This window comes from Morus notabilis, unplaced genomic scaffold (genome assembly GCF_000414095.1).
Source record: "Morus notabilis unplaced genomic scaffold, ASM41409v2 Scaffold359, whole genome shotgun sequence".
NCBI lineage: Eukaryota > Viridiplantae > Streptophyta > Magnoliopsida > Rosales > Moraceae > Morus > Morus notabilis.
In genome coordinates, this window is record NW_010365790.1 from 217,796 (window position 1) to 240,539 (window position 22,744).

Sequence of the window (22,744 nt, forward strand, 5' to 3'; positions counted from 1 at the left end):
ATTTGGTTCGCAGTTTTTAATAAAAAAGTTTGAAAAAAAAATTTAAAATTTTGTAAGCAAAAGAGATTTAAACAATAATTTGAACTTTTATGTACGTGCATTTAGATACCTATTTTACTTCAATTTACCCACCTAATTGAACTGATCGGCCGGACTCCACAAGAGAAAAAAAGGGCCCACTTATAATATTTATAAAGGTAAACTTGATAAATATTTTTTAAAAGTGTATAAATTAAAATTTTTATTTTTTACTTTTAATTTATAATTTTTTTAATTAAATAATTACACTAATAAAAAAATATTTTTAAAAAATAAAAAATAAAAATTCAGACTTGTAGATAAATTTTTGTAATTTTCTTTATTTATTTATTTTTTTAGCAAAGAGAAAGGCCCACTAGGAGACTCCAGCCAGCACACGCGGCTCCATCACCAACCAGTCAAAACAAAGCAAATTAATAAAATTTAATTAAAAACTAATAAACATATATAAAGGAAAAGGTGTCGTATAGATTGTGTGAGAGAGAAGCCTTTTTTGTTGTTCCAAATGAAGGCCTCTCCTCCTCTAGAAACAAAGAATTAAAAAAATAATAATAAAGAACCAAAGAGAGAGGAGACGCAAAACGCAAAAAGCTTAGCAGGTAAGAAATCATATTCATGGAAGAAGAACATAACACAAACACTAACACAAATTTATTATTTGGAGATAATTCATTAATGGGGTTTTCCTTTTCATGTTTTTATTCTTCTTCTTCTAATTCTTATTCTTGGGATTCTAAAAATCCCAACTTGTCTTTGCCGGCCCAGGTCCCCCACCACCACCTTTTCTTCACGGCCTTTTTCCCATAATTTTTTAATCTTTTAATTGATTACCCACTTTTGATTTTGGTCTCTCCTACTTAGAATTTAGATTTACATCTGTTGTCAGCTCAAAAAGTCGCATCTTTTTTCTTCTATTTATACAATTCCTTCTTGTTGTTGCTGCTGCTGCTGTTAATTCTCTATTCCACACAACACCAAATATATATATATATATATATATATATATATAGGTCAGATTCAGAATTTCACTGTTTTTGCATGTTGAGCTCAAGGGTCTCCATCATTAGGCTTTGGATTTGCCGTTTCCTTAAATCCCAACAGCTGTTTGTTTTATTGCTTTGTTTTTTTGTTTTTCTTTTTTGTTTTTTGTTCTCCTGATGTGTGGATATTATTTTTGGTGGAATTGAACATCTTCTTTAATGTCCTCCAATGAATTTCCTTCCACGCATCTCCTTTCAGATCTAAAATGTCGTTGCTTGTTGTGTCCTTTTCTCTCATAATTTTCTTATTGCATTAGAGTAAAGTGTTTTCCTTTCAGCTTGAGATCTTAAACTTTGATTTTGATCTTTATGGTTTTCTGAGTTGTCGTGGACAGATCAATGGGATTCAGCTGGTATTAAGATAGATCCTAACTTGGGATAATATAAAGTCAAAAAAGAGAAATTGAATTAGATGCTATGTCAGTTATAATGTCAAATGATTTATGAATTCATTGTGGACGGATCAATGGGGTATAGTTGGTAGATCCTCCAATAAATTATTGGTATGTGTGGCTACATCATGTGATTCATACCACTTTCTTTGCAGGTTTTTGTGTCTCCTCTCCTCTCAAAAAGGCTCAGAGAATAAGAGGGGGAAAAGGGTAAAGAAATCTAATTTGAACAAGCTTAAGTATTTGGTAGAAATATTGGTACGTGTTTATGTTATAATATATCATGTGATTTATCGATTGTACCATTTTCTTTGCAGGTTTTTGTGTCTCCTCTTCCCTTAAAAAGTCTTATTCGAGAATAAGCTGAGAGGAAAAGGGTGGGACCCATTTTCATGGATTACGAGAGTAACAATTGGATATGGGATGGTGTGTACAACTTCCCGCACCTGTTTGGCGGTCTAATGCTCACTGCTGCTTTGTTGGGGCTGTCCACCAGCTATTTTGGTGGAATTGGTGTTCCTCTTCTGCCGTACTTGTGGTCAGATTTGGGAATTTTCTATAAGAAGAAGCGCGACAAGAAGCGTATTCGTGTTTACATGGATGGCTGTTTTGATCTCATGCACTATGGTCATGCCAATGCCTTGAGGCAAGCCAAGGCTTTGGGCGACGAGTTGGTCGTCGGGGTTGTTAGCGATGAGGAGATTATTGCCAACAAGGGTCCACCTGTTCTGTCCATGGAAGAGAGGTTGGTGGCAATGCGTGGATTTCTCTTGTTCCTTGTCTAATTTTTATTCCGATGCAATTGTTAAGAAACATTAGACTGTTGTTTTCTTCATCGTTGAGTTGCTTTTAATCTCTATCTCCTCACTTTGCTTTGTAAAATCTTAACTTAATTATGGTATAAACACAATTATGATAGATGCATTTTTTAGATAGAATTATAGCTTGTGAATGTGATTCCCTGATTGTCTTACTATTTCACTCAGTTACACAGTTATCCACACAAATGGTCCTAGTCAGTTGCAAATATTTTGGATACTATGAGAATTTCGTGCAGTTGTTTCTGGGATACATATAATAAGAATCATCATTTAGGTGCACGATAGCCAAGGACTTCCTTTGAACTGATTTTGAAGTTCTTTCTAGGCTGTCTCTTGTTAGCGGGCTGAAATGGGTGGATGAAGTCATAGCCAATGCTCCTTACGCGATTACCGAGCAGTTCATGAATAAACTCTTTAATGAGCATAAGATTGACTACATCATACACGGTGATGATCCTTGCCTACTTCCGGATGGAACTGATGCTTATGCCTTGGCAAAAAGAGCTGGCCGTTACAAGCAGATTAAACGCACTGAAGGCGTCTCCAGCACAGATATTGTAGGTACTATGATTTTCTCAATCTCTCTCACAGCCATGATTTTGGTTATCACGAGTTAATGGAGAAAGTTAAAGCATTCTTCATTTCTTTGTCTATGTGATTTAATATTCTGTCCGTTTAGAGCTAACTCCTTTTATAATAATTACGTGCATGTAGGAAGGATACTTTCCTCTACGAAGGATAAGAAAGCATCTGAAGATCTTAACAATACCTCGTTGAAAGGATACCATAAAGAAAGTGGATCCAAGGGCGCCCATTTATCTCAATTTCTACCGACATCCCGGAGAATTGTGCAATTCTCTAATGGAAAGGTGTGTTTCCAACATCGATTAGTTAGAACACAGTGTTTATTAGCAATGTATTACGTTTCATTTATAATCTTGTATATTACAAAAAAAAAAAAAAAAAAAAAGGGGGTCTAATTTTTATTCACATATCAGAGGAAGTTAATGAAGTGCTGTCCTTCCAAGACCGAAGCAGTTATTGCTTCACCATATTATTTGTAGTCATGGTAATTCATAAGATATAGGATATAGAATCTACCATTCACTTTTGTTTAAGTGTGTTATTTGCTGGAGTGGGCCAGCTATATTATCCTTTCGAATAGACAGCTCTCTGTTATCACAATGACAATCATATATTTTCGTTCTTTTTTTTTTTTGGGAAAAAATATTATTGTGTTTTATCTTGGTAATAACATGAACTACATCTATTTTTAGGCACCTGGACCGAATGCTCGGGTTGTGTATATTGATGGAGCATTTGATCTCTTTCATGCTGGACATGTTGAGGTACAATATCTTCCTTGTTGCTGCAAGCCTCTTATTCTCTCCCTTTTCTTTTTGTTTCATTTCTTGTCTTTTAAACTAGCTTAATACTGCACGAACCTTTTTTGTCCACTTTCTAGTCATACATTTAGATATAAAAACTTAGTGCCCAGAGAATATTCCCATGAGCATTACCTTGCAAAACTACACAATGTGTATAGTAAGGTAGCGAGTGAATTCCAATGTACATACAAATATCACTTCCAAATTGAACCTTTGTTCAGTTAGAAACTTAGAGCCTAGGTTGTTATTATGCGAAACAACTGATTGTGATAATTCCATTTTGTGGTTCTATATTGTGCTATCTTTTATTTGAATTACCCGTTTGCTTGCTCAGATCCTGAAGAATGCGAGGCAGCTTGGAGACTTTTTACTGGTTGGCATGCATGATGACCACACCGTGAGGTATTTCCATCCCTATTCCCTTGATTTGAAACCACTTTCCGGCTGGCATGCTTAACCCATGGAGTTTTTTCAACGTAAAATCACAAGTTTCGAATCATTTGATGTCTTTGTGGAAACATTTAAAGATATTGATGGTTGATCAATTCATGATGTTGCATGCAGTGAACACAGAGGGAAACACTACCCAATTATGCATTTACACGAACGAAGCCTTAGCGTGCTGGCTTGCCGCTACGTCGATGAAGTCATCATTGGTGCACCTTGGGAAGTTACAAAGGATGTGGTGAGTGCTTATGCCTTGAAATTCGTAGATTTCTGAAGTAGGTGTCATTTTAATATTCTGTTGTCTCTGAAAGAGTCTATCTGACGTTGAGCAACTGCTTTTGCATTCTTCATCAGAAAACATCAGAAAACATCAGAAAACATCATTCTTGGACTTTATTCCCGTCATTGCATGTGTTGTGTTCCCCACCGTATCTAGTTATAACTCTTGGCAAACTTGTGTCCCACTACTATTAAAACATCCATCTGTTCATTTGCTGGTTTTTTGTCCTGCATAATAATTTGGCATGGCATTTAGATTTGCCATTATTGTATGTGAGTCCTTTTAATTTCTTTTATTGCAGATAGCTACATTCAATATTTCGTTGGTTGTGCATGGGACAATTTCCGAGAGCGATTCTCCATTGACGGTAAGCAGGAGTTTTTCACTTGTTACGCTGACCATTACATTCCACTTTAGTATAGTCGGATATTAAAGAAAAGTTTATGTAATGCAGCGTGAAACTGATCCATATTCTGTTCCCAAGAGCATGGGGATTTTTCAGTTGCTTGAGAGCCCCAAAAACATAACCACTACATCAGTAGCGCAGAGGATAATTGCAAACCATGAAGCTTATACGGTATTGTTTTCCCTTAACTTTGTTTTGCATGATGAACACCTCATTACAAAATTTTGAGTGATGAGGACCTTGGAGTTTTGGGGATTATGGTTTGCTAAGTAATTTATTATCATTATCGTCTTTGATACAGAAACGCAATGCCAAGAAGGCGGAGAGCGAAAAGAAATACTATGCTGAAAAGAAATACGTCTCAGGTGACTAATCAGGGTGAGTAGGGAGTTTTCATGGTATAGCAAGTTCATCATACAGCTTTTGATTCATTGAAGAGAGAGGCATGCCATTGACGAGATAGAAAATTTCTATTGGTGTCCACAGTTTTTTCTCCCTCTGAAGGAAGAGAATGATTACACACAAGAATACACCCCTCATCATACTTGGATGTACCATGTTTTTCTTTTTTTCTTTCATTTTTTCTTTTTTTTGTAACATTTGATGTAACTCTTTAGGCCTTAGAAAAGACGCAACTCCCAATAATGTCACCCTAATTCATGTTTTGTAATGAGATTATGGTAGTGTTTTTTACTCCTCTTTTTATGGCATTGGCATTCATCTCCATAGCATTCTTTCATCATAAAGTTTTGTTGCAAGGAGAGTGGTTAATCCGAGATTTTTCATTTATTTCTCTTTCTTTTAAGTTGATCAGTTGGGCATATATCAACAAAAAAAAAAAAAAAAAAAAAAAAAAAAAAAAAAAAAAACAACCCAACCCAGAAAGAGTATATCATAAAACAAAAATCAATCTTTTGAGAAGGAGATTTCTACATTGCTATGAGACTACATATTAACAATCCATAAGCTGAATTTCCATCTTGAAGGACACTACAATTACAAACATCCTATCATCGTGCCAAAGGCCATCCGGAACATGAGAGAGAAAAAGGGGTCCTCTTAACGTAACCCCAAATACCCTACAACATACTCGGAAAAATGGGAGGTAATACATTAATTAATACGAGTGATTAGCAGCATTCAGTTTTGTGGGTCTCACTGGAACCAAGTGATGGGTGTGGAAGTGTTGTGGGGTGGCTGTGGCACCATGCAGTGCTGTTGCTGCCACTGCGGTAAGCCTTCGCCAGCTGCCCCCATACTTGCGATCCCGCCATACCCATCACTAGATTGTCCGAATTGCGATGTGTTCTCATGGGTATCCTCAATCGCCATTGTATCCTCAATCTCCATTGTATCGTCGGCTTCCATGGCTAACTCGGATGGCTCGGTTGTCGGAATCTCTATTCCCGAGGTGGTAGGAGGAGTAATCAGATGGGGTGGTGGTGCCCACGGAACAACAGCTAGGCATTCCTTATTGCTGCTGCTAACAGCTTTGTCTTCATCAATGCCAATGGTGGCCCTCTTCTGTTGCTGTTGGGTGGTTGCGCGGATAAATTGATCTGCCAAATCATCATCACCCTTTGCTTATTAGAATCTAATCCCATATTTGGATAATAATAGGGATGCCAAATAAAATACTAAATTTGTGAGATAACAAGTGAATCGTCATTATCAAATTTACAAAACTAACAACTCATCATCACCATCACCATCACCATCACCATCACCATCATCATATCAGGTGGATTCCCTGATATTGTCCCCTTCTAACATAGTGAAAAGAAAAAAAAAATCTCTATAATATGAATAACAATAATGAGGAAAAACTGAACTGAATTACAAAAGTGAATCCTTATTCACAAGCTGATAAATCCCAACGGCTAATCCATCTAGGTATGGCAATTCAAGTAAAGATTATATATAAATAATAAAATGATATTTCTGAAAACATAACAAATAAATCCTAGCAGAAAATAGTCATATTTTCACCAATATACCAACTAAATAAAGTCCTGATTTTTCTGATACAACAAGAAATGAAGCACTTTGTTTTTAACAAGCAGAAACAAAGTTCAAAATTTAAGCCAAAGAAATACCAGTACTAAGACAAGGAGAGAAGATCAATGAAAAAGCTTTACCCTTGAAGCCAGAGATCAAATCAGAATCAACAGAGACCGATAAATTAGAAGATGAGCTATTAAAAAATGGGGAATTCAACGGCTTGAACAGGACGATCGCTTTGTCATTGACAGTGTCCAGTTCCGATTCCTCCATGAAAGCAGGAGCAGCAGAACAAGAGAACTCCGGCGACTCGTCCTCCTCCTCCATTATCGGCGGCAGTTCCACATCCTGATTACCCAATCAATTCGACACAAAATCAACAACTTCCGTAAGAAAATCTCTAGCGCTTAATCAATTCAACACAAAAAGTGGCACAAAAATTTAGCAATTTTAGTACGAAATCTCCGGACTCCAAAAAAGTTGCAAGCTTTGGTGAGAAATTAGCAGAAATTAGAAGTTTGCATAAGGGAAATTCTAGGGTTTATAGAAGGAGGAGGAATTACCAAGCGGCGAATCTTTCTGGCGGGAGAGGAGAGAGAGAAGTCGGAGAAGTCGTTGTGGAGGTCGTCCAAGTCCAAGTCGGGGTCTTTCCTCTTCATCATCTTGTTCCCTCTCATCCCCATTCCCATAAACCCTACCATTCTCCAATAATTAATTCCCAAATGTTGGGTTGTCTCTTTCTTTGCAGATCACCAAATCCCTAAATTTCAGAGAGATAAAGTGCAAAACGACGACGTACGACGGACAAAGATGGACTGGTTATGGATTGTGAGTGACAAAGAAACAAAGATTGGTGTGGGGTTTTAAATAAAGAAGCATTTTGGGGGAAAACCTTCGAAGAATAATAAGAAGAAAGAAGGAAGAGAAAAGCAGAGACTTTTCTGGACGACTAGCTCTAGACTTCTCCAGAAGCCAAAATTGTCATTTTCTTTACCTTTCATTCGTTGGGGACTTCTTTTTTTTTTTTTTTTTTATGGTGGATGGGGTGGGTTTTTTTACTTCACTGATTACTTCCTAAACTTTAACTTTTAAACCATTTTAATCGATTAACATTAAAAATTTATTGAGGATTTCTGAAATTTCATGGAGATAATTCGTTTCAATTATATAATAAATGAGATTGTTACATAAGTAATTACATAAAAGGTAAAATGTTTTTTTTTTAGTTTTTAAAACATTCCTTAAAAATATAACATTATGAATTTAATATAACTATTTCTGTAAAAATTACCATTACTATGAAATTAGAGTAATTTTGTCAATTTTAGTGTAGAGAGTAAAACTGTTATTTACTTAACAATTGAGAAGTAATCTGCAAGTAAAAAATGTGGAGATGAATATGACATAGTGTTCATAATATGAAAACTTACCATACCAATTATTATTCTATTTGTATTTAGAGGGAAAAATTAGTATTATATTATTGTTTGGTAAGGAGATTTAGGATTAATTTCAGCACATCAAATGCTCATGAGATATAATTATGGCGAATTATATTTACCAAAAAACAGTATGGCGTCTTATTATACAATAATTCTTAACAAATAATTAATATCCAAATAATCTTGACAAATACATCTTAAAAGTGCATAGATCAAAATTTTTACCTTTTACTCTTAATTCATAATATTTTTAGTCAAATAATTACACTAATAAAAAGGTTTTTATCAAGAATAAAGAGTAAAAGTCCAGACTCATACACTCTTAGGATAAATTTTCTATTTTTTTAATATCCTGAATAAATTTTCCCTAATTATACCCATAAGGCATCTTTTCATAATTTTTTTTTTAGAAATGAAAAAGTGAAAAGAGTACTACATAAATAAGCACGTCGCTTACTTTTTAACTATTAAATTTATATCAAATTTTATTTATTATGTATATTTTTTTAATATAATATTATTTTAATTAAATTTAACGATTAAAAATTAAGAATATCAATAAAATAAATTACCGAACAAACTCTCCGTGTCTAAAAATATAGGGGAAAATGACTTTTGGAAAGAAGCTCCAATCACATTCTTTGCTTATGTATTTTCCCGTGTTCCCAGCCCACTGTTACTGATGCCAGTTGCCATTTTCCTACCTATTCTCTCCCCCACGTTTTCTAAAAACAAAAAATTCCATCTATATTCTCCTTTTTGCCCCTTTTCGCTATAAGACAAAAAAGAGAGCGCCTTTTTTCGTTGCTTCATTCATAAGCACACTCAGAATTTACTCGGGGGGAGAGAGAGAGAGAGATAGTTGTTTATTATTCAACAAATTACAAAATGAAGTAATTGGATAAACTCTGATACGTATACGTATACTTATACTATATTATACGAATGTATAAATTACGCATGTATATTTTATTTGAAACGCGCCTATATCACCTCTCATAGCATAGCGGTTACATAGTTGCACACGAAGAAAGTAATTACATTAAACGTAATTGACATTCTTTACTTTTCCTGCTCTCCTCTACACAGTTCCACTTAATGAAGTTTACTTTTTATACTCCACACACTTGGTTACTTTTTTATACAAGGATTTGAACGTAATATGAATATATGCTCAGGAGGAGACCTCCACATATGGGGTGAGTAACAGAATGATGGAAGAGTAACTAAGCATGGGGTACAGATTGGCGTCGAGGAAGTGCGCATACTGTTTCACAACAATCTCTCTTTCCGGGACATCAGGTGAGAGGAAGTCGTATGGTGCAGGCTTGCCGGTATCGACCAATGGCTCCCATCTGTATCCGGGCCGCTCCGGCAGTGAAATGGTAACTGGGAGATGGCTGGCATTGAAGGCAACGTAGATTTCTCCCTTGATCGAGTCTTTCTGTATTCATGTTTGTACCCAACGCACAATCAAGCTCCATTCAAGGATATAAAGTAACCAGAAAAATGCTAACAAAAGACTCTGTTAGACTTTTTCTTTATTTTGAATTTTTTATATTAAGACTCTTTATTATCTCTTATAGTTAACATTAGTGATTAGACTTTTTATTAGACTCTTAGTTAGACAATATTTATTAGGCAAGTCTTCAAGGCTTGTAATTTCAAGTGGCCTACTTTAGAAAAGTTTAGAACGTTCAAGTCATCTTTTAAAATGTTATTCTGCTATCCATCTTAGCTTTTTGCCGCGTCATTCCAACCAGTCCGTTCACCTCACACATTTGTAAAGATATATGCTCAATGCATAGCCTTGAAATTTTTTCAATTTATGTTTACCTTAATGCACTTTCCTTTCTTAAAGGGAAAATATTCCATTTGGTTTAGCAAGCTAAATTTCATGATGAACTATAGAATTATGATCGTGTTAAGAAAATTGATGCTATCATTAAGAATGTGACATGGAAGGTGAAACAAGAGAACAAACCAGACTGAAGGCGACAAAACGGCTTGTCTTAGACCAGTCTGGCGTCTCAGGAGCATGGCCATGCCACTGCAGCCTCTCCGCTGTTGGAAAGTCTTTTAAGCCAAGTGACTCACATTCCCTGCAAGATTGTAAACTCGTGTGAGGTTCAAAAAGGTCAACCAGAAAGCAAAATACAAGAGTGCAGTGCAGCACGTAATCTAGAGAATTGATACCGGCGGAATTTGGTCACGAGGCAGCAAAATCTAAAGAAATCTGACGAGGAATCTTCCTTCTTATCCCAGCGGAAGTAGTTGATCTGCAGCCCGGTAACAGTCAGAATTGACAATTGGGTCTGATTAATTGTAGAGAAACAGTAGAGTCTAGGGAATCACGTAGTTATCATGGCAGTATGTATTGTTGTTTCCTCCTTTTGTGTGACCATATTCATCACCCATATATATCATTGGAACACCCTGACCACCACCCAAAAAAGAAAAAGTTAGTAGAGAAATATTCACCCATAGCTTAACACGTGGACTTATCTTCCCTTCCCCGTTACTGAAAGATATGCCAGTGGATTTGCAGCAAAGAGATTAAATTCTTTAATTTTATTTGAATTTTAATACAAATATCTGTTGGAAAATAAAACGTCATGCGTTGTAGTGGGAACTTAAAGTAAGGTCACCTCAAGAAATCACAAAAATAAAACACCAACTAGTAGTATTTTGTTATCAGTTAATTTAGAGGTGCAGAAGACATTTCAGTCCAACTGCGAGCAGAAAATGAACAAGAATTGGACCTTACTTGGGAAACCATGAGGCAGAGGAAAAAATTCTTCATTTGTCGTTTCCTCAATTTCTTCACGGAAATGCTTACAAACTTTCCCTCCTGTATTTTAAAATCCAACTTATAAGCCTAAGGAAAAAAAAAATCTTATATATCATAATCCAATAATCGTAAATCTAATTAACATGTGTGACAATTGCAGGTCTTTATACTATTCACATAAATAAATAGATTAACGGCATGAAAGCTGAAGATTGCTCTTTAGTTCCCGGGAGTCTTTATACCAACCTATGCGGAAATACGGAAATATCTTAGCAAATTAATTTTTTTTTTTTTAAAAAAACCTGTGGAAATAACTATGCACCCAAGTCCCAACTTTACACACATGTACCTGTCCACAGTTCCAGCTATTATTATGATTCTCTCCGTCCTTGTTGTCTTCTCCATTTGCCAAGTTATGTTTGTTGTTATAGGCAACCAAATCCGCCAAAGTAAATCCATCATGGGCACATACAAAATTGATACTATGCCATGGTTTCCTTCCTCCTTCCTGCTCCAAAGATTTAAGAAGGTTTTAGCCACAAAAGAGAGAGTGTGTGAATAAAATACTTTTTGATAAAGAAAAAAGGTGTGTATGTGTGGTGGGTGGGGGGGTTTGGGGTGGGCTGTTTGGCGCAATCCGGAAAATTACCTGATATAGATTGGGGCTCCCACAAAGGCGTTCAGCTAACGCCCCAGAAAAACCATCTGTACCTTTTATAAACTGCCGCACTGTGTCTCGATACTGTAAAATTATCGTAAATCATATATGGTAAGTGGTAACACAGTACATAGGATCAAACGTCATATATGAAAGTTCACTGTTGAGAATTTGATACCCCTCATTTAAAACATTGCATGTTTTATATTACGATTACCTTATTTTTCTATTATCACTTAAACTAAACTGACCTTCCCATTCCACTCTGACCAAATACCCCAGTGAGGAAACGAACCGACTTGGTACAGGCCTCCCGCATCCCATGCTTCAGCTATAAGCTATTTGAAAGAGACAGAGAAAGCCCATTTAGTAACAACTAATACCAATGATAGCAGAACAATGGACTGAAACCGATGAAAAAATTTCACTACAACAAGCCAAAGTAAGAAAGTCCATCTAGTAATAACAAAGATGACAAAATTTTATCACTACAAGCCAAACACTAAATCATATATATATTGAAGAATAAATTAGAATCCAAAGTAAGAACCTTCACTCCACAGAGTATCGGATCGTTACTCATCATATCTATCAATGGAGGGCTGCTAAGAGGGGTGCCAGTCGTCAGCAAGGCACCTTCAATTGGACTTCCATATATATTAACAGCATCATAAAGACTGTATTCAAGTTATTTCAAAAAAAAGGTGAATAGGACTGAAATAGAAATCAATAATGGTTTGCATAATTTGAGATGAAATATTATTTGGCAGATGACCTGCTACCCCTGGTCAAGATAGAAGCAAGATCAAAGCGAAACCCGTCGACATGCATTTCTGTTACCCAATATCTGTAGCACAGAAGGGATACAGAGGCCTTCAGCCCTATAGAATAACTAAAAAATGATCGTCTAACCAAACCATATTTAATTGCAGAAACTAAGCTTAAACAGGAAATACGAGCAAAAAACTAGGAAGTAGCACTAGGATTAAGATGAGGAATTCACACATAGAGAGAGAGAGAGAGAGAGAGAGAGAGAGAGAGAGAGAGAAGAAAATAGATACTTGCAAGAATATATGTACCTTAAGCAGTCCACTATGAATTGGCGCACAACAGGATGGTTGCAATTGAAGGTGTTACCACATCCTGAGTAATTATAGAACTCTCCCTAAGGGACATTAATAACTCAAGGAGTAAATACCATATAAATGAATTAGCCTCCAGTCTTGTCATGGTCATAAACCCAGCATCAAGGGATTCAGTAATTTGAAAGATGTGCATGAACCATACATTTTTTTTCTCTTTGCTCAGGAAACATGAACGATACTCAGTATAAGAATCATGTGATTTTGTCCATGAAAAGAGTCTATAGGTCAAACCCACGTCTTCAATGAAAGAACCAAGAAAGAGTACAGATTGTCCATATTTTTCAATTGAAAGAATGTATACAACTTGAAACAAAATTCAAATTATACCTTAGGTGCGAGCATGTAATAGACACTATTGTCTGCGCCTCTAAAGGATAAAATGGGGCCATTTTCATTGCCTTCAGCTGTGTGATTGAAAACAACATCCATGATCACCTGCATGTGAGTAGAAGGTGAAAACTCTTAGAAAAGGAAAAACAAAAAAAAAAATGATGAAGAGGCAGAAGAAGATAAACACTATGCCATACTAGTAGTTCTTACTCACCTCAATTCCTCGCTTATGTGCTTCTCTAATAAGAAGCTTGAGTTCATTCACTGCATCATGGCCGCAATTATGTGTTCCCGCAGACGAATATCTTAGCATTGGTGAAAAGTAATTGACAGTCGAATATCCCCAAAAGTTTACCCTAACCACAAAAATTTACATATGTGACTGAAGATATCTTTTATCTTTTTGCCATATTCAGGTCAAATAGTGTTATGCATAAGAGCATTAGTGATAATGCAACAAAATGCTGCATAAAGAACCCATCATTTAGTCAGTACTTTGAAAACAAGAGAATGAGAATGTCATCAAATTAATGGTTTTTGCCAACATCACGACAGTTTAGAAATTTAGTTTTTCCTTAAGTGGAAAAAAAAAACACTTCTAAGCATTTTGATTTTGTCTTAATTTGATCTAGAATTGCTTATTGCTACACATGTTGCATAAATGGACCAAAAATGATGATAGTGAATAGGATCCAGCTTGCACCCACTAAATACATTGTAGATAGAAGGTAACATGTCTTACTTATAATCACCTATGGCAGAATTGTAGCTGTAGTACTCAAGCTCATTGAACTCATGACATGGCATTAACTCTATACAGTTAACCCCAAGTTCCTACAAAAAAGAGAATCTAATAAGAATATGAAGAAATTATCACTCATACCTCTTATCATGAATAATTAGAATTGTTAAGTGATTCTTTCCCACAGCTATTTTACGTGGCTTTTCCTAGGCTTTGAGTTCTACTATGTAACTAGTGATCAGCATAATGAGATGCTTGCATATATTTCAAAGCATTGCATTTAAGTTTCAAATTCCCTAGAAATACTTGCAAATTTGTTATAGAGAGTCGATGAACTATACCTGTAAGTGATGAAGCTTCTCCACAACACCAAGATATGTACCAGGGAATTCAGTCCCGCTAGATTCATGCCTTGTAAACCCCCGTACATGCATTTCATATACAATTAGATCTTCTTGAGGATATTTAAGAGGTAAGTCTCCTTCCCAGTCAAACTGAAATCAAAGGGAAGTGCCCAAAAATGAACAGAATATTCAAACAATGTTCAGAACAATAACATGAGACTAAAAAAATTGCCATCAGTATGCCAATAACCTCTCATTCTGAAAATGCAAAACCAGAAAGACCTACAGACATTTTGAAGAATCTTATATTACAAATTGACCCCGACCAAATTTGAGAGTCGACAAACATCTGCGGGTGATATGATGAGAAATCTTCACTATCAAAGCAAGGAGATTGCAAAAGAGTATTTAACTATTTCTCACAAAAACCAACACCAAATACATCCAAAGAGATTACTCTCAATGCATGAAGCAAGAGAGAAGATCAAAATCTCAGTTTTCTAGGGCTGCTGCAAATGGTTGCAAGGAAATCTATTTATAGGATGAATGCAGGCACAATGAACAACAAGCTGCAAGTTGCGTGCTGCAAGCGTAGCTAACTATTGACCAAACTCTGAGTAGCTTTTCAGGCGTAGCTCTAAGCTTTTTCTCATAAAGCTTTACTAAAATTTTGTGACCCACATTTCAACACAACGTACAGATATTTTCAACAATTACATACAGATATTTTGAAAAATCTTATAATACAAATTTGGCCGCCTTGATCAAAGTTGTTAGTCGAATTCATAGTCCAACATGGATGTGAATTTACAGAACAAATAATAGTGAAAATTACTGGAGATAGTGATACTAATGGATTGAGTTTCAAAAACAAGACAAGACAAAATAAGAAACTAAAACTTGGATTCTAGAATGGAAAATGAAAACTAGAAAACATCTTCCAGACTTAAAAGTAGTACCTCATTATCAAAGAAAGGAACCGCGCATGCCATTTGGGGCCAACAATTACCATCTGGACCTAAAGTTCCGTATTCTCCTCTACATATAACTGCCTAGAGAAATCAAAGTGAACCACAAGTCCATTACACTTCAAAATCTGGAACCACATTAACCAAACTTGTGGATAAGTTAAGAACATCTGCCATTTACCTATACATAATAAGCAAATAATATTCTTTTTTCCATATAACAAAAACAACAGGAAAATCCAAACCGACATAAAATGGAAATATGGCTCATCTCATCTAAAGGTCACCAACCTTTCCATAGGGGTCCAACACAATCCGAGAAGGATCATAGTAGTGCCCTTCTTCAGGAGAAAACTTCCCATCAAATTTATAGCCGTAAAGCATGTCTTTAAAATCCACTTTGACGAAAACATGCCAAACACTTCCAGTCTGGTTAATCACGGGATCAAGGGATATCTCCTCAGTCACTCTATTCTGCATCAGATAAATGGAAGTCAGGGACACCCCACTCAATTGTTTTTCCTACTTTGTTAGTTGCATGTCAAATTTTGTTTATTTGATAGTTGCTTGCTTGTATTTTTTATGTTTTCCAAAATTTTATTCTATAACCACTTGAACTCCAAATACTAATTATACCCCACTCGGGCCACTTCAAACTTAAAAACCGATAATTAACCAAACCAATTCTGAAGTTTATGAACTCATTTGGACTAAACTCTACTAAATTCAATTAAACTAATCTTAAACTTGGTCCAATGGAGAAAAATAAATCTATAATCTAAAATGAGAAAATGCAACGTATTGCTTATTAAAGAAAAATATAATGCAATTTATAAAAAACATTATATATATATATAACAATATTTTTTATGTATTGAATTTAGTCGAAATTTATCTTAATAAAGTGCCCCTACTAGAAAATTTCCTCTAGCTCCGCACTGAATTGGCAATGCCTAATCATTCAAGCACCTCAAAATCTAATAAAACCTAGAATGGAAAACAATAACAGAATTTTACCAGCTCCGTAAACCCTAAATCACTGCATAATTCCTTAATTGTTCCTCCTGCTGCCCAAAAAAAGAAAAAAAAAAAAAAAAGAAGCAAAAAGCAAGAAAAAAAACTTACCTGCTCCAAATCGGAGAGACTCATCAAACAAAGAGTAGCCTTAACCGCATTTCCAGCGAAGACGGCGAAATTGACACCGCCGTCGCGAAGCGTGGCCCCGAGCGGTACCGGAGAGCCGCGCGAGACCTGGAAGCGGCTCAATTGTGGCCCGCCGTCAACCACCGCCACCTCCGCGGATCCGCCGCCTCTCCCCGCCTTGACGATCAATTCCGATCGGTTCGGATGTACTTGACGAGTAAATCTGTTCCGAACGCCGGCGATGGCGGAGAGAGAAGGAAGATGCTTCCGATGAAGTCTGGGAGCATTATAGAAGAAAGAGGAGGCAGAAACTGTGAGATAGTGAGACTCCATGGATGAGGTTTTTGATCAAGTAAAGAAGAAGAAGAAGAAAGGAATCGCCATTAGAGATAGAAATGCAGAGAGTGAGAGCAGCAGATTCGGAGTGGGAGTGATGACGAGGAGGAGAAGCACGTGATGGAAACTGTGAGAGATTTTTGTTTCTTTGGCGCCATCTCATCTGATGGGGCCCGCTGATAGGGCCCACATACCGAGTCTACGCGCTAATATTTTAGGCTACTATAGGGGACCCACCTCTTTTCTCATCTTTTCTTTTAATTTTTTTTCTTTTTTTTTATTAATTACAAAGATTTCTTCCAAATTGTAACATTTTAAACCGTTTAGTTCGCCGATTCGAGTTTTTAATTTGAGTTGAGATGTGATTTTATATGAAAATTTTTTATTTTAATAAAAAAATTAAATGTAATTATTTTTGATAGTCTTTTATTGTAACAAAACTTAAATTTTAAATTCTAATCTGTAAAATAAACGGGACCATTATTTCTCAATCTTTAAAATATAACAACCGTTTTTCGAATAATAAAACATTAACAAAAAAATTTCTTCCGTAAAGATTTCAAATAATAAAAAGTTAACAAAAAAATTCCTCGGTAAAGATTTCTAATAAAAATTACACGTGTGACATAAATGATAGTTGTTACTTGTTATTGATAAATTAGTGCACAATTACTATCACATTTTAAATTTTGTATTCTAATTTTCTTATAATGTAATAAAATATTAAAAAAACAATGCTTCAAAACAAAAACAAAAGCTTCATACTATTTCAAACTTAAATTCAATTAATAGTGAATTTTTCATGATTAAAAATTTAAATTTGAATTAGTTTTGAATTCAAATCAAAATTTAAACCTAACATTTACTAAAATGCCCTTAAATTATGTACTACAAACCAATTATCTATCAATTTCCATTATAAATTTTTGCTAACATTTCAATGTTCGATGGACTAAATGTTACGCTTTAGAAATCGATGAGCAAAGTGTTACAAGGACTGTTGTTCAAGAAAATTTTTTGTAATCTTTTTTTTTATTGCTACAGACGATTTGATTATGTTTTCATCAATGGTTATCACTATATATATATATGTAAATTTGATAACGTGACGTGATAATAATATAATCTCATTAATTGTCTAATTTATTACAACTGTTGAATTAATATATTATGATTAAAATAAAAATATCCATTAATTAATAAATATTAAAATAACTATTAAAATCACACCGGAAACTTTATGATGAGGTATGAGTGTTTCTCTACATCTATATTACAAAACTTTTATATATGATAGATATAGAGAAAGGTTTGATTTGGACTAACCTAAAACTTTATATATGAATATGTAGAGAGAGGGGTTTGATAGTTGGATTTGGTATTTTAAATGGGTTTTCTAAAATCTACATTCAATTCAATCATTAATTGGTTATTTGTGAGAAAAAAAAAAGGCGCATTTAATTGGATTAGACCGACTGATTGAATCCCATAAACACCGTTATTTGTTTTCTATGGGAATAATATGCATTAGTTTGATGTTGTATTTGACATGATATTGCAACACTTCACATAGAGACATCTTTTACGAGCCAATTCACGCGTTACCATAAATGAAATACCAACAACGATTGCTTTGTGATATTGCACACTTTTCTCAAGTTTGGAAAGATCCGACTTTTGCATAGCTGATACCGTTTTCCCCAATAAAATATCGAAAAGATGATAAGGTGACAACTAAGACAGCATTGAAGAAGCAATAGCTCAACAACAACAAACTAACAACATTTTTAGCGAAAAAAAAAAAAAGAGAGAAAACAACCTGTTTTAATAAGAAGACAACAATCACTTTCCATTTATAGCTCCATCAATCCACACATCCTCCTTAGTTGTTCTTAATTTTATATTTCCCATATTTTCTTTTCCTCTTCCTCATTTGCGCATGATAAATATTATACCAATTACTATACCACATATTTCAAAACACATTATTACATTGAAATCATATCATAATTCAACCCCAATTTGTTTCATAAGTTTAAATTACTATTCAAATATTTTCTCTCATAAAATTTAAATTTTTGCTCAAACTTTTATATTCAAACCTATAAACCAAACGTGCTAATAACATCGTAGTATATAAATTTTTTTTAATCCTTTGTATATATATACTAGTTGGATTATGCGTGCTATGCACGTGGGGAAGTAATCCGTATGTCAAAAAGGTAAAAAAAAAAAATGTAGGAAAAGGTCTAAAATGAAAAAATAAATGGTCTTAGGCAAAAATAAAAAGAAAAATGGTTAAAAACGACCGAAATGAACTCAAATGTTAGAAAAAGACTAAAATGAATAAATAAATAAATTTTATGATAAATGGACCAAAAGAGATCACAACGGAAAAAATAAAGTTTCAGGGCGAAAATTAAAAAATGGGTAAAAAAGGTCTAAGATAAAGAAATAAATAAGCCTTGAGGTAAAAGGGGAAAAAAATAAAAATAAAATAAAATTTATGGACAAAAATTTTAAAAATGATTAAAATAAATAAATAAATAAATTTTAAGACAAAAACGAATCAAAATGAAAAAGTATAAAGTTTTTGGACAAAATAAAAAAAGGTAAAAAGTTACCAAAATAAAGAAATAAATAGTTTTAGGATAAATAGAGAGTATAAAAAATAAAAGGATGAACTTGAGAAAAAAAAAAAAAAAAAAAAGAGGGGGAGGATTCCGTACAACGAGTTGAGATTTGTATTGGGTAAAAAAATAATCAAAATGTAGAAATAAATAAGATTTAAAGTAAATAAAAAGTTAGAAAAAATTGAAGGATGAACTGGAAAAAGAAAAAAGAGGGAGAAGATACCGTACAATGGATTGAGATTTATATTATTATTATAGATTATAGATTATAAATATATAAAAAAAAGCAGGTTTTTTATCCTAAAGATTCTGTTTTTTTTTTAATCCTAATTTTCTGGGTTAATGCTCCACGCTCATATGAAGTATTTAACCTCAGAAAGTGTTGATATAAATAATTTAGAAACCAATAACCATTGTTTCACTTTAATCTCAATTACTCAAAGAACGGCATCCTCGACTCATTATTTCCATCAATAATGGAAGCAGGTGTGTCCTCATCTATGTAAAACATTTACGCTTTTATTTCCATAAAAAAAAACAATTTTATTTTTATATATCTCGAACCCAAATAAATAAAAGAAACTCTAACCAAAATATTATTCTTTTTATTTAATGCACCATTAAACATGGCTCCTTCAAATTCAACCCTCACCTCACCCTACATCATGACATTTAAGAAAAAAATAATAAATTCTATTTTTTTTTTCTTATATTCTTATTGGAGAGTTTCTCTGATATGCTTGATTTCGCTCCTTCAAATTCAACCCTCACCTCACCCTACATCATGACATTTAAGAAAAAAATAATAAATTCTATTTTTTTTTCTTATATTCTTATTGGAGAGTTTCTCTGATATGCTTGATTTATTAATAGTATCAATTTTAGACTGTTGAATCAGATTAAAATCATATGACATAAACATCATTCTTTATGTCATTATAAAAAAAAAAAGCAATGAAAGAAAACATAATTGTTTACATTCGATATGAACAAATTAATAAGAATATAAAAAGGTATTAGAAAAAGTTAATTATTGCCTTATCTGTTGTTACTTGAAAACAGACATGATATCTAACATCGTGGAATCCCCAAATTATTCTGTTAGAACTTGTCCTCCTAGTAATCAAACTTAGAAAGAGAGGTTCAAAAGAAAATATTTGTTGATTGTGTTGTTAAAACTTATAGGGTCTAAACGAAAAACATATCAAAATTAGTCTTTGCCAGAATTAGAATGTGTTCATTAAACAAAATAAATTTATATTTCCAGTTTATAACACAAGAGTTCTGCCTTTGAAAAGAAAAATTAAAGAAACAAGAGACACCATATATGGTTTATGATGTAAAGTTTCTTCCATTATCTTAGCTAGAGGTTTTTCCTTTTTATATATAAGCATCAAATATTGGTGAAAGTGTAGAATTTCGTGATGTGAAAATTATCTTAATATTAATTTTTGAAGGATGAAAAATATCTTATTGGTAGGACATACTTCTGTGTGATTGATTTTCTATTACTCCAAGATAAATCGCTAATATGCCCTGTAATACTATAATATATGGCTTACGAGTTACTGCTTTGTAATTTGGTTAATTGGAAAGCATTTTATGCATCTTTTTTATTTTTTATTTTGTTGCAAGCCATTTTACCTCTGGAAAACTCTTTTTTGTCCCTTCTTGGACGGGATTTTTTATGATATTTGAATGTTTTTTCTACTATTAATGTCATTATTTTAGCGTTGAAGTTGTGATCTTATGATATTTTCTTACGAACTATGATACTTTATTAATTGTTATTATTTTAAAAGAGTTTTATTAATAAATAATATCTATAACAGGTTATAAATTTTAATATATGTATAAAATGTATTGAAATCTATAATTTCGTGTCAATTTCAGTTTAACAAGTTCGTGTAGTATTTTGAATTCGTGAGTCAATTTTATGTCGCGTGTCACTTTTGGTTTGTATTGTGTGAACCCGTAACTTAATCGTGTCGTATTCGTGTCGGGTGTTTTATATTTGTTCGTGTCGCGAGTTGTGTATAAGTTGCATTAAAAAAAATTAACACGGTATAAACACGACGCACAATATAAATTGACAACTCAATGAGAAATATGTTAATTTGTGAAATTTTATGTTAAAATTTATATATAACAAATTTATGAATTTTGAAGGAAAAACTTTATAACAGTGCTTTTTAAGGCTTTTTAATTCACTAATTTACTAATTTAAGTTTATGTAAGAATTTTTTATTGTATTAAAAAATTAAATGTGATTATTTTTTAAAATTTTTAATTATAATAAAATTTGAATTTAAAATTTAAATCTCAATTAACGGGCTAAATAGTATTTACGCTTATTTATCTGTTATATCCGACACCTTTTCACACCATCAAAGGTCACTCTTCAATCACAGCGACCTTACCCCATGGTGGTCCCTACATTAGACAACTTGTGGCGGGACCCACCATCACCGTCATCCTTTTTCACTGATGTATCAACTCTAGATTACAACCGTCGATCACATCAACACTTGAGATCCCCATACCCTCTTCTTATTATTATTTTTTATTTTGTAATATTAAATGATAAACATCAGCCAATTACCATACGCAAATGTTCCCTTCAAACCCACTTTGCAGCTTTTTTGTTGTGTACTGCCTTTATACCACACAGATGCACATGGCTACGTCCCATTGGATTTTGTGACGTTTTCTATTATTTTTATCGGGTTTAATAAAACATCTAATTAAAATTATATTAAATTTAAAAAATATATAAAATAAATAATTTTTAATTTAAATTTAATTGTTAAAAAATAAAAAAAATTTAAAAATATATTTTCATGACCCAGAGAAACAAAGTAATTTTATCCTAATTTTAATAGGAAATCTTGTGACATAATTACGCGTCTTAAAACTTCCTTAAACAACAAGCACTCGACTGCACCGTAAGAAAACATGTAAACTTTATTAAAAATTGACGATTAAAGAGTACACGGTACCATTATAGACCTCGTTCATTTCACCGATTCGAGTTTTTAATTTTAAGTTTTTACAGTAAAAAATTTTTAGAAAATATCACATCTAATTTTTTCTACTACAGTAAAAAATTCTCATAAAATATCACATCTCAACTCAAATTAAAAATTTAAATCCGCGAAGTGAAATAGTCTATCAAATATTCGTTGTACAAATATAAAATAAGATAGGGCATGTTCGGCAACTATATATTTTTGAGTGAAAAACTCAAAAAAAGCAACTCGAGTTACAACTTTATTCGAGTTCATGTTCTTTTAAGTTTGAACTCGAGTTTAAACTCGAGTTTGAACTCGAGTTTGGGACTAAAACTCGAGTTCAAGTTTCCCCTTCAACTCGAGTTCAGAAACTCGAATTCAAGTTAA

At 33.6% G+C, this 22,744-nt stretch overlaps 3 protein-coding genes across 6 annotated transcripts; 1 reads left to right on the plus strand and 2 right to left on the minus strand.

Moving 5' to 3' along the window:
- Positions 1–533: 533 nt before the first annotated feature.
- On the plus strand, positions 534–5,523 carry LOC21391604 (ethanolamine-phosphate cytidylyltransferase). 2 transcript variants are annotated; one of them, XM_010108653.2, is made up of 12 exons: positions 534–638; positions 1,627–1,681; positions 1,789–2,216; positions 2,618–2,853; positions 3,007–3,161; positions 3,570–3,641; positions 4,015–4,082; positions 4,245–4,365; positions 4,709–4,774; positions 4,862–4,984; positions 5,115–5,191; positions 5,300–5,523. In XM_010108653.2, the coding sequence occupies exons 3-11, from the start codon at positions 1,864–1,866 to the stop codon at positions 5,184–5,186; spliced, it is 1,266 nt and encodes a 421-aa protein (XP_010106955.1). In that variant the 5' UTR covers positions 534–638; positions 1,627–1,681; positions 1,789–1,863; the 3' UTR covers positions 5,187–5,191; positions 5,300–5,523. The 2 variants fall into 2 exon arrangements, with proteins under 2 accessions (XP_010106955.1, XP_024028377.1); XM_024172609.1 differs by having other exon boundaries at positions 5,115–5,523.
- Positions 5,524–5,703: 180 nt separating this feature from the next.
- LOC21391605 lies at positions 5,704–7,781 on the minus strand. The gene is made up of 3 exons (XM_010108654.2): positions 7,378–7,781; positions 6,952–7,162; positions 5,704–6,372 (listed from the first exon to the last, which is right to left on the minus strand). The coding sequence occupies exons 1-3, from the start codon at positions 7,513–7,515 to the stop codon at positions 5,969–5,971; spliced, it is 753 nt and encodes a 250-aa protein (XP_010106956.1). The 5' UTR covers positions 7,516–7,781; the 3' UTR covers positions 5,704–5,968.
- A 1,427-nt stretch (positions 7,782–9,208) lies between these two features.
- LOC21391606 (isoamylase 1, chloroplastic) lies at positions 9,209–16,815 on the minus strand. 3 transcript variants are annotated; one of them, XM_024172599.1, is made up of 18 exons: positions 16,360–16,815; positions 15,526–15,708; positions 15,226–15,318; positions 14,264–14,416; positions 13,923–14,014; positions 13,395–13,536; positions 13,178–13,285; positions 12,785–12,870; positions 12,481–12,552; positions 12,256–12,382; positions 11,957–12,043; positions 11,697–11,789; positions 11,397–11,555; positions 11,024–11,107; positions 10,612–10,692; positions 10,453–10,535; positions 10,241–10,358; positions 9,209–9,700 (listed from the first exon to the last, which is right to left on the minus strand). In XM_024172599.1, exons 1-18 carry the CDS (start codon positions 16,708–16,710, stop codon positions 9,431–9,433), a joined length of 2,382 nt encoding a protein of 793 aa, XP_024028367.1. In that variant the 5' UTR covers positions 16,711–16,815; the 3' UTR covers positions 9,209–9,430. The 3 variants fall into 3 exon arrangements, with proteins under 3 accessions (XP_024028367.1, XP_024028369.1, XP_024028368.1); XM_024172601.1 differs by having other exon boundaries at positions 15,526–15,703; positions 16,360–16,436; XM_024172600.1 differs by lacking the exon at positions 12,481–12,552 and having other exon boundaries at positions 12,256–12,307.
- Positions 16,816–22,744: the final 5,929 nt, after the last annotated feature.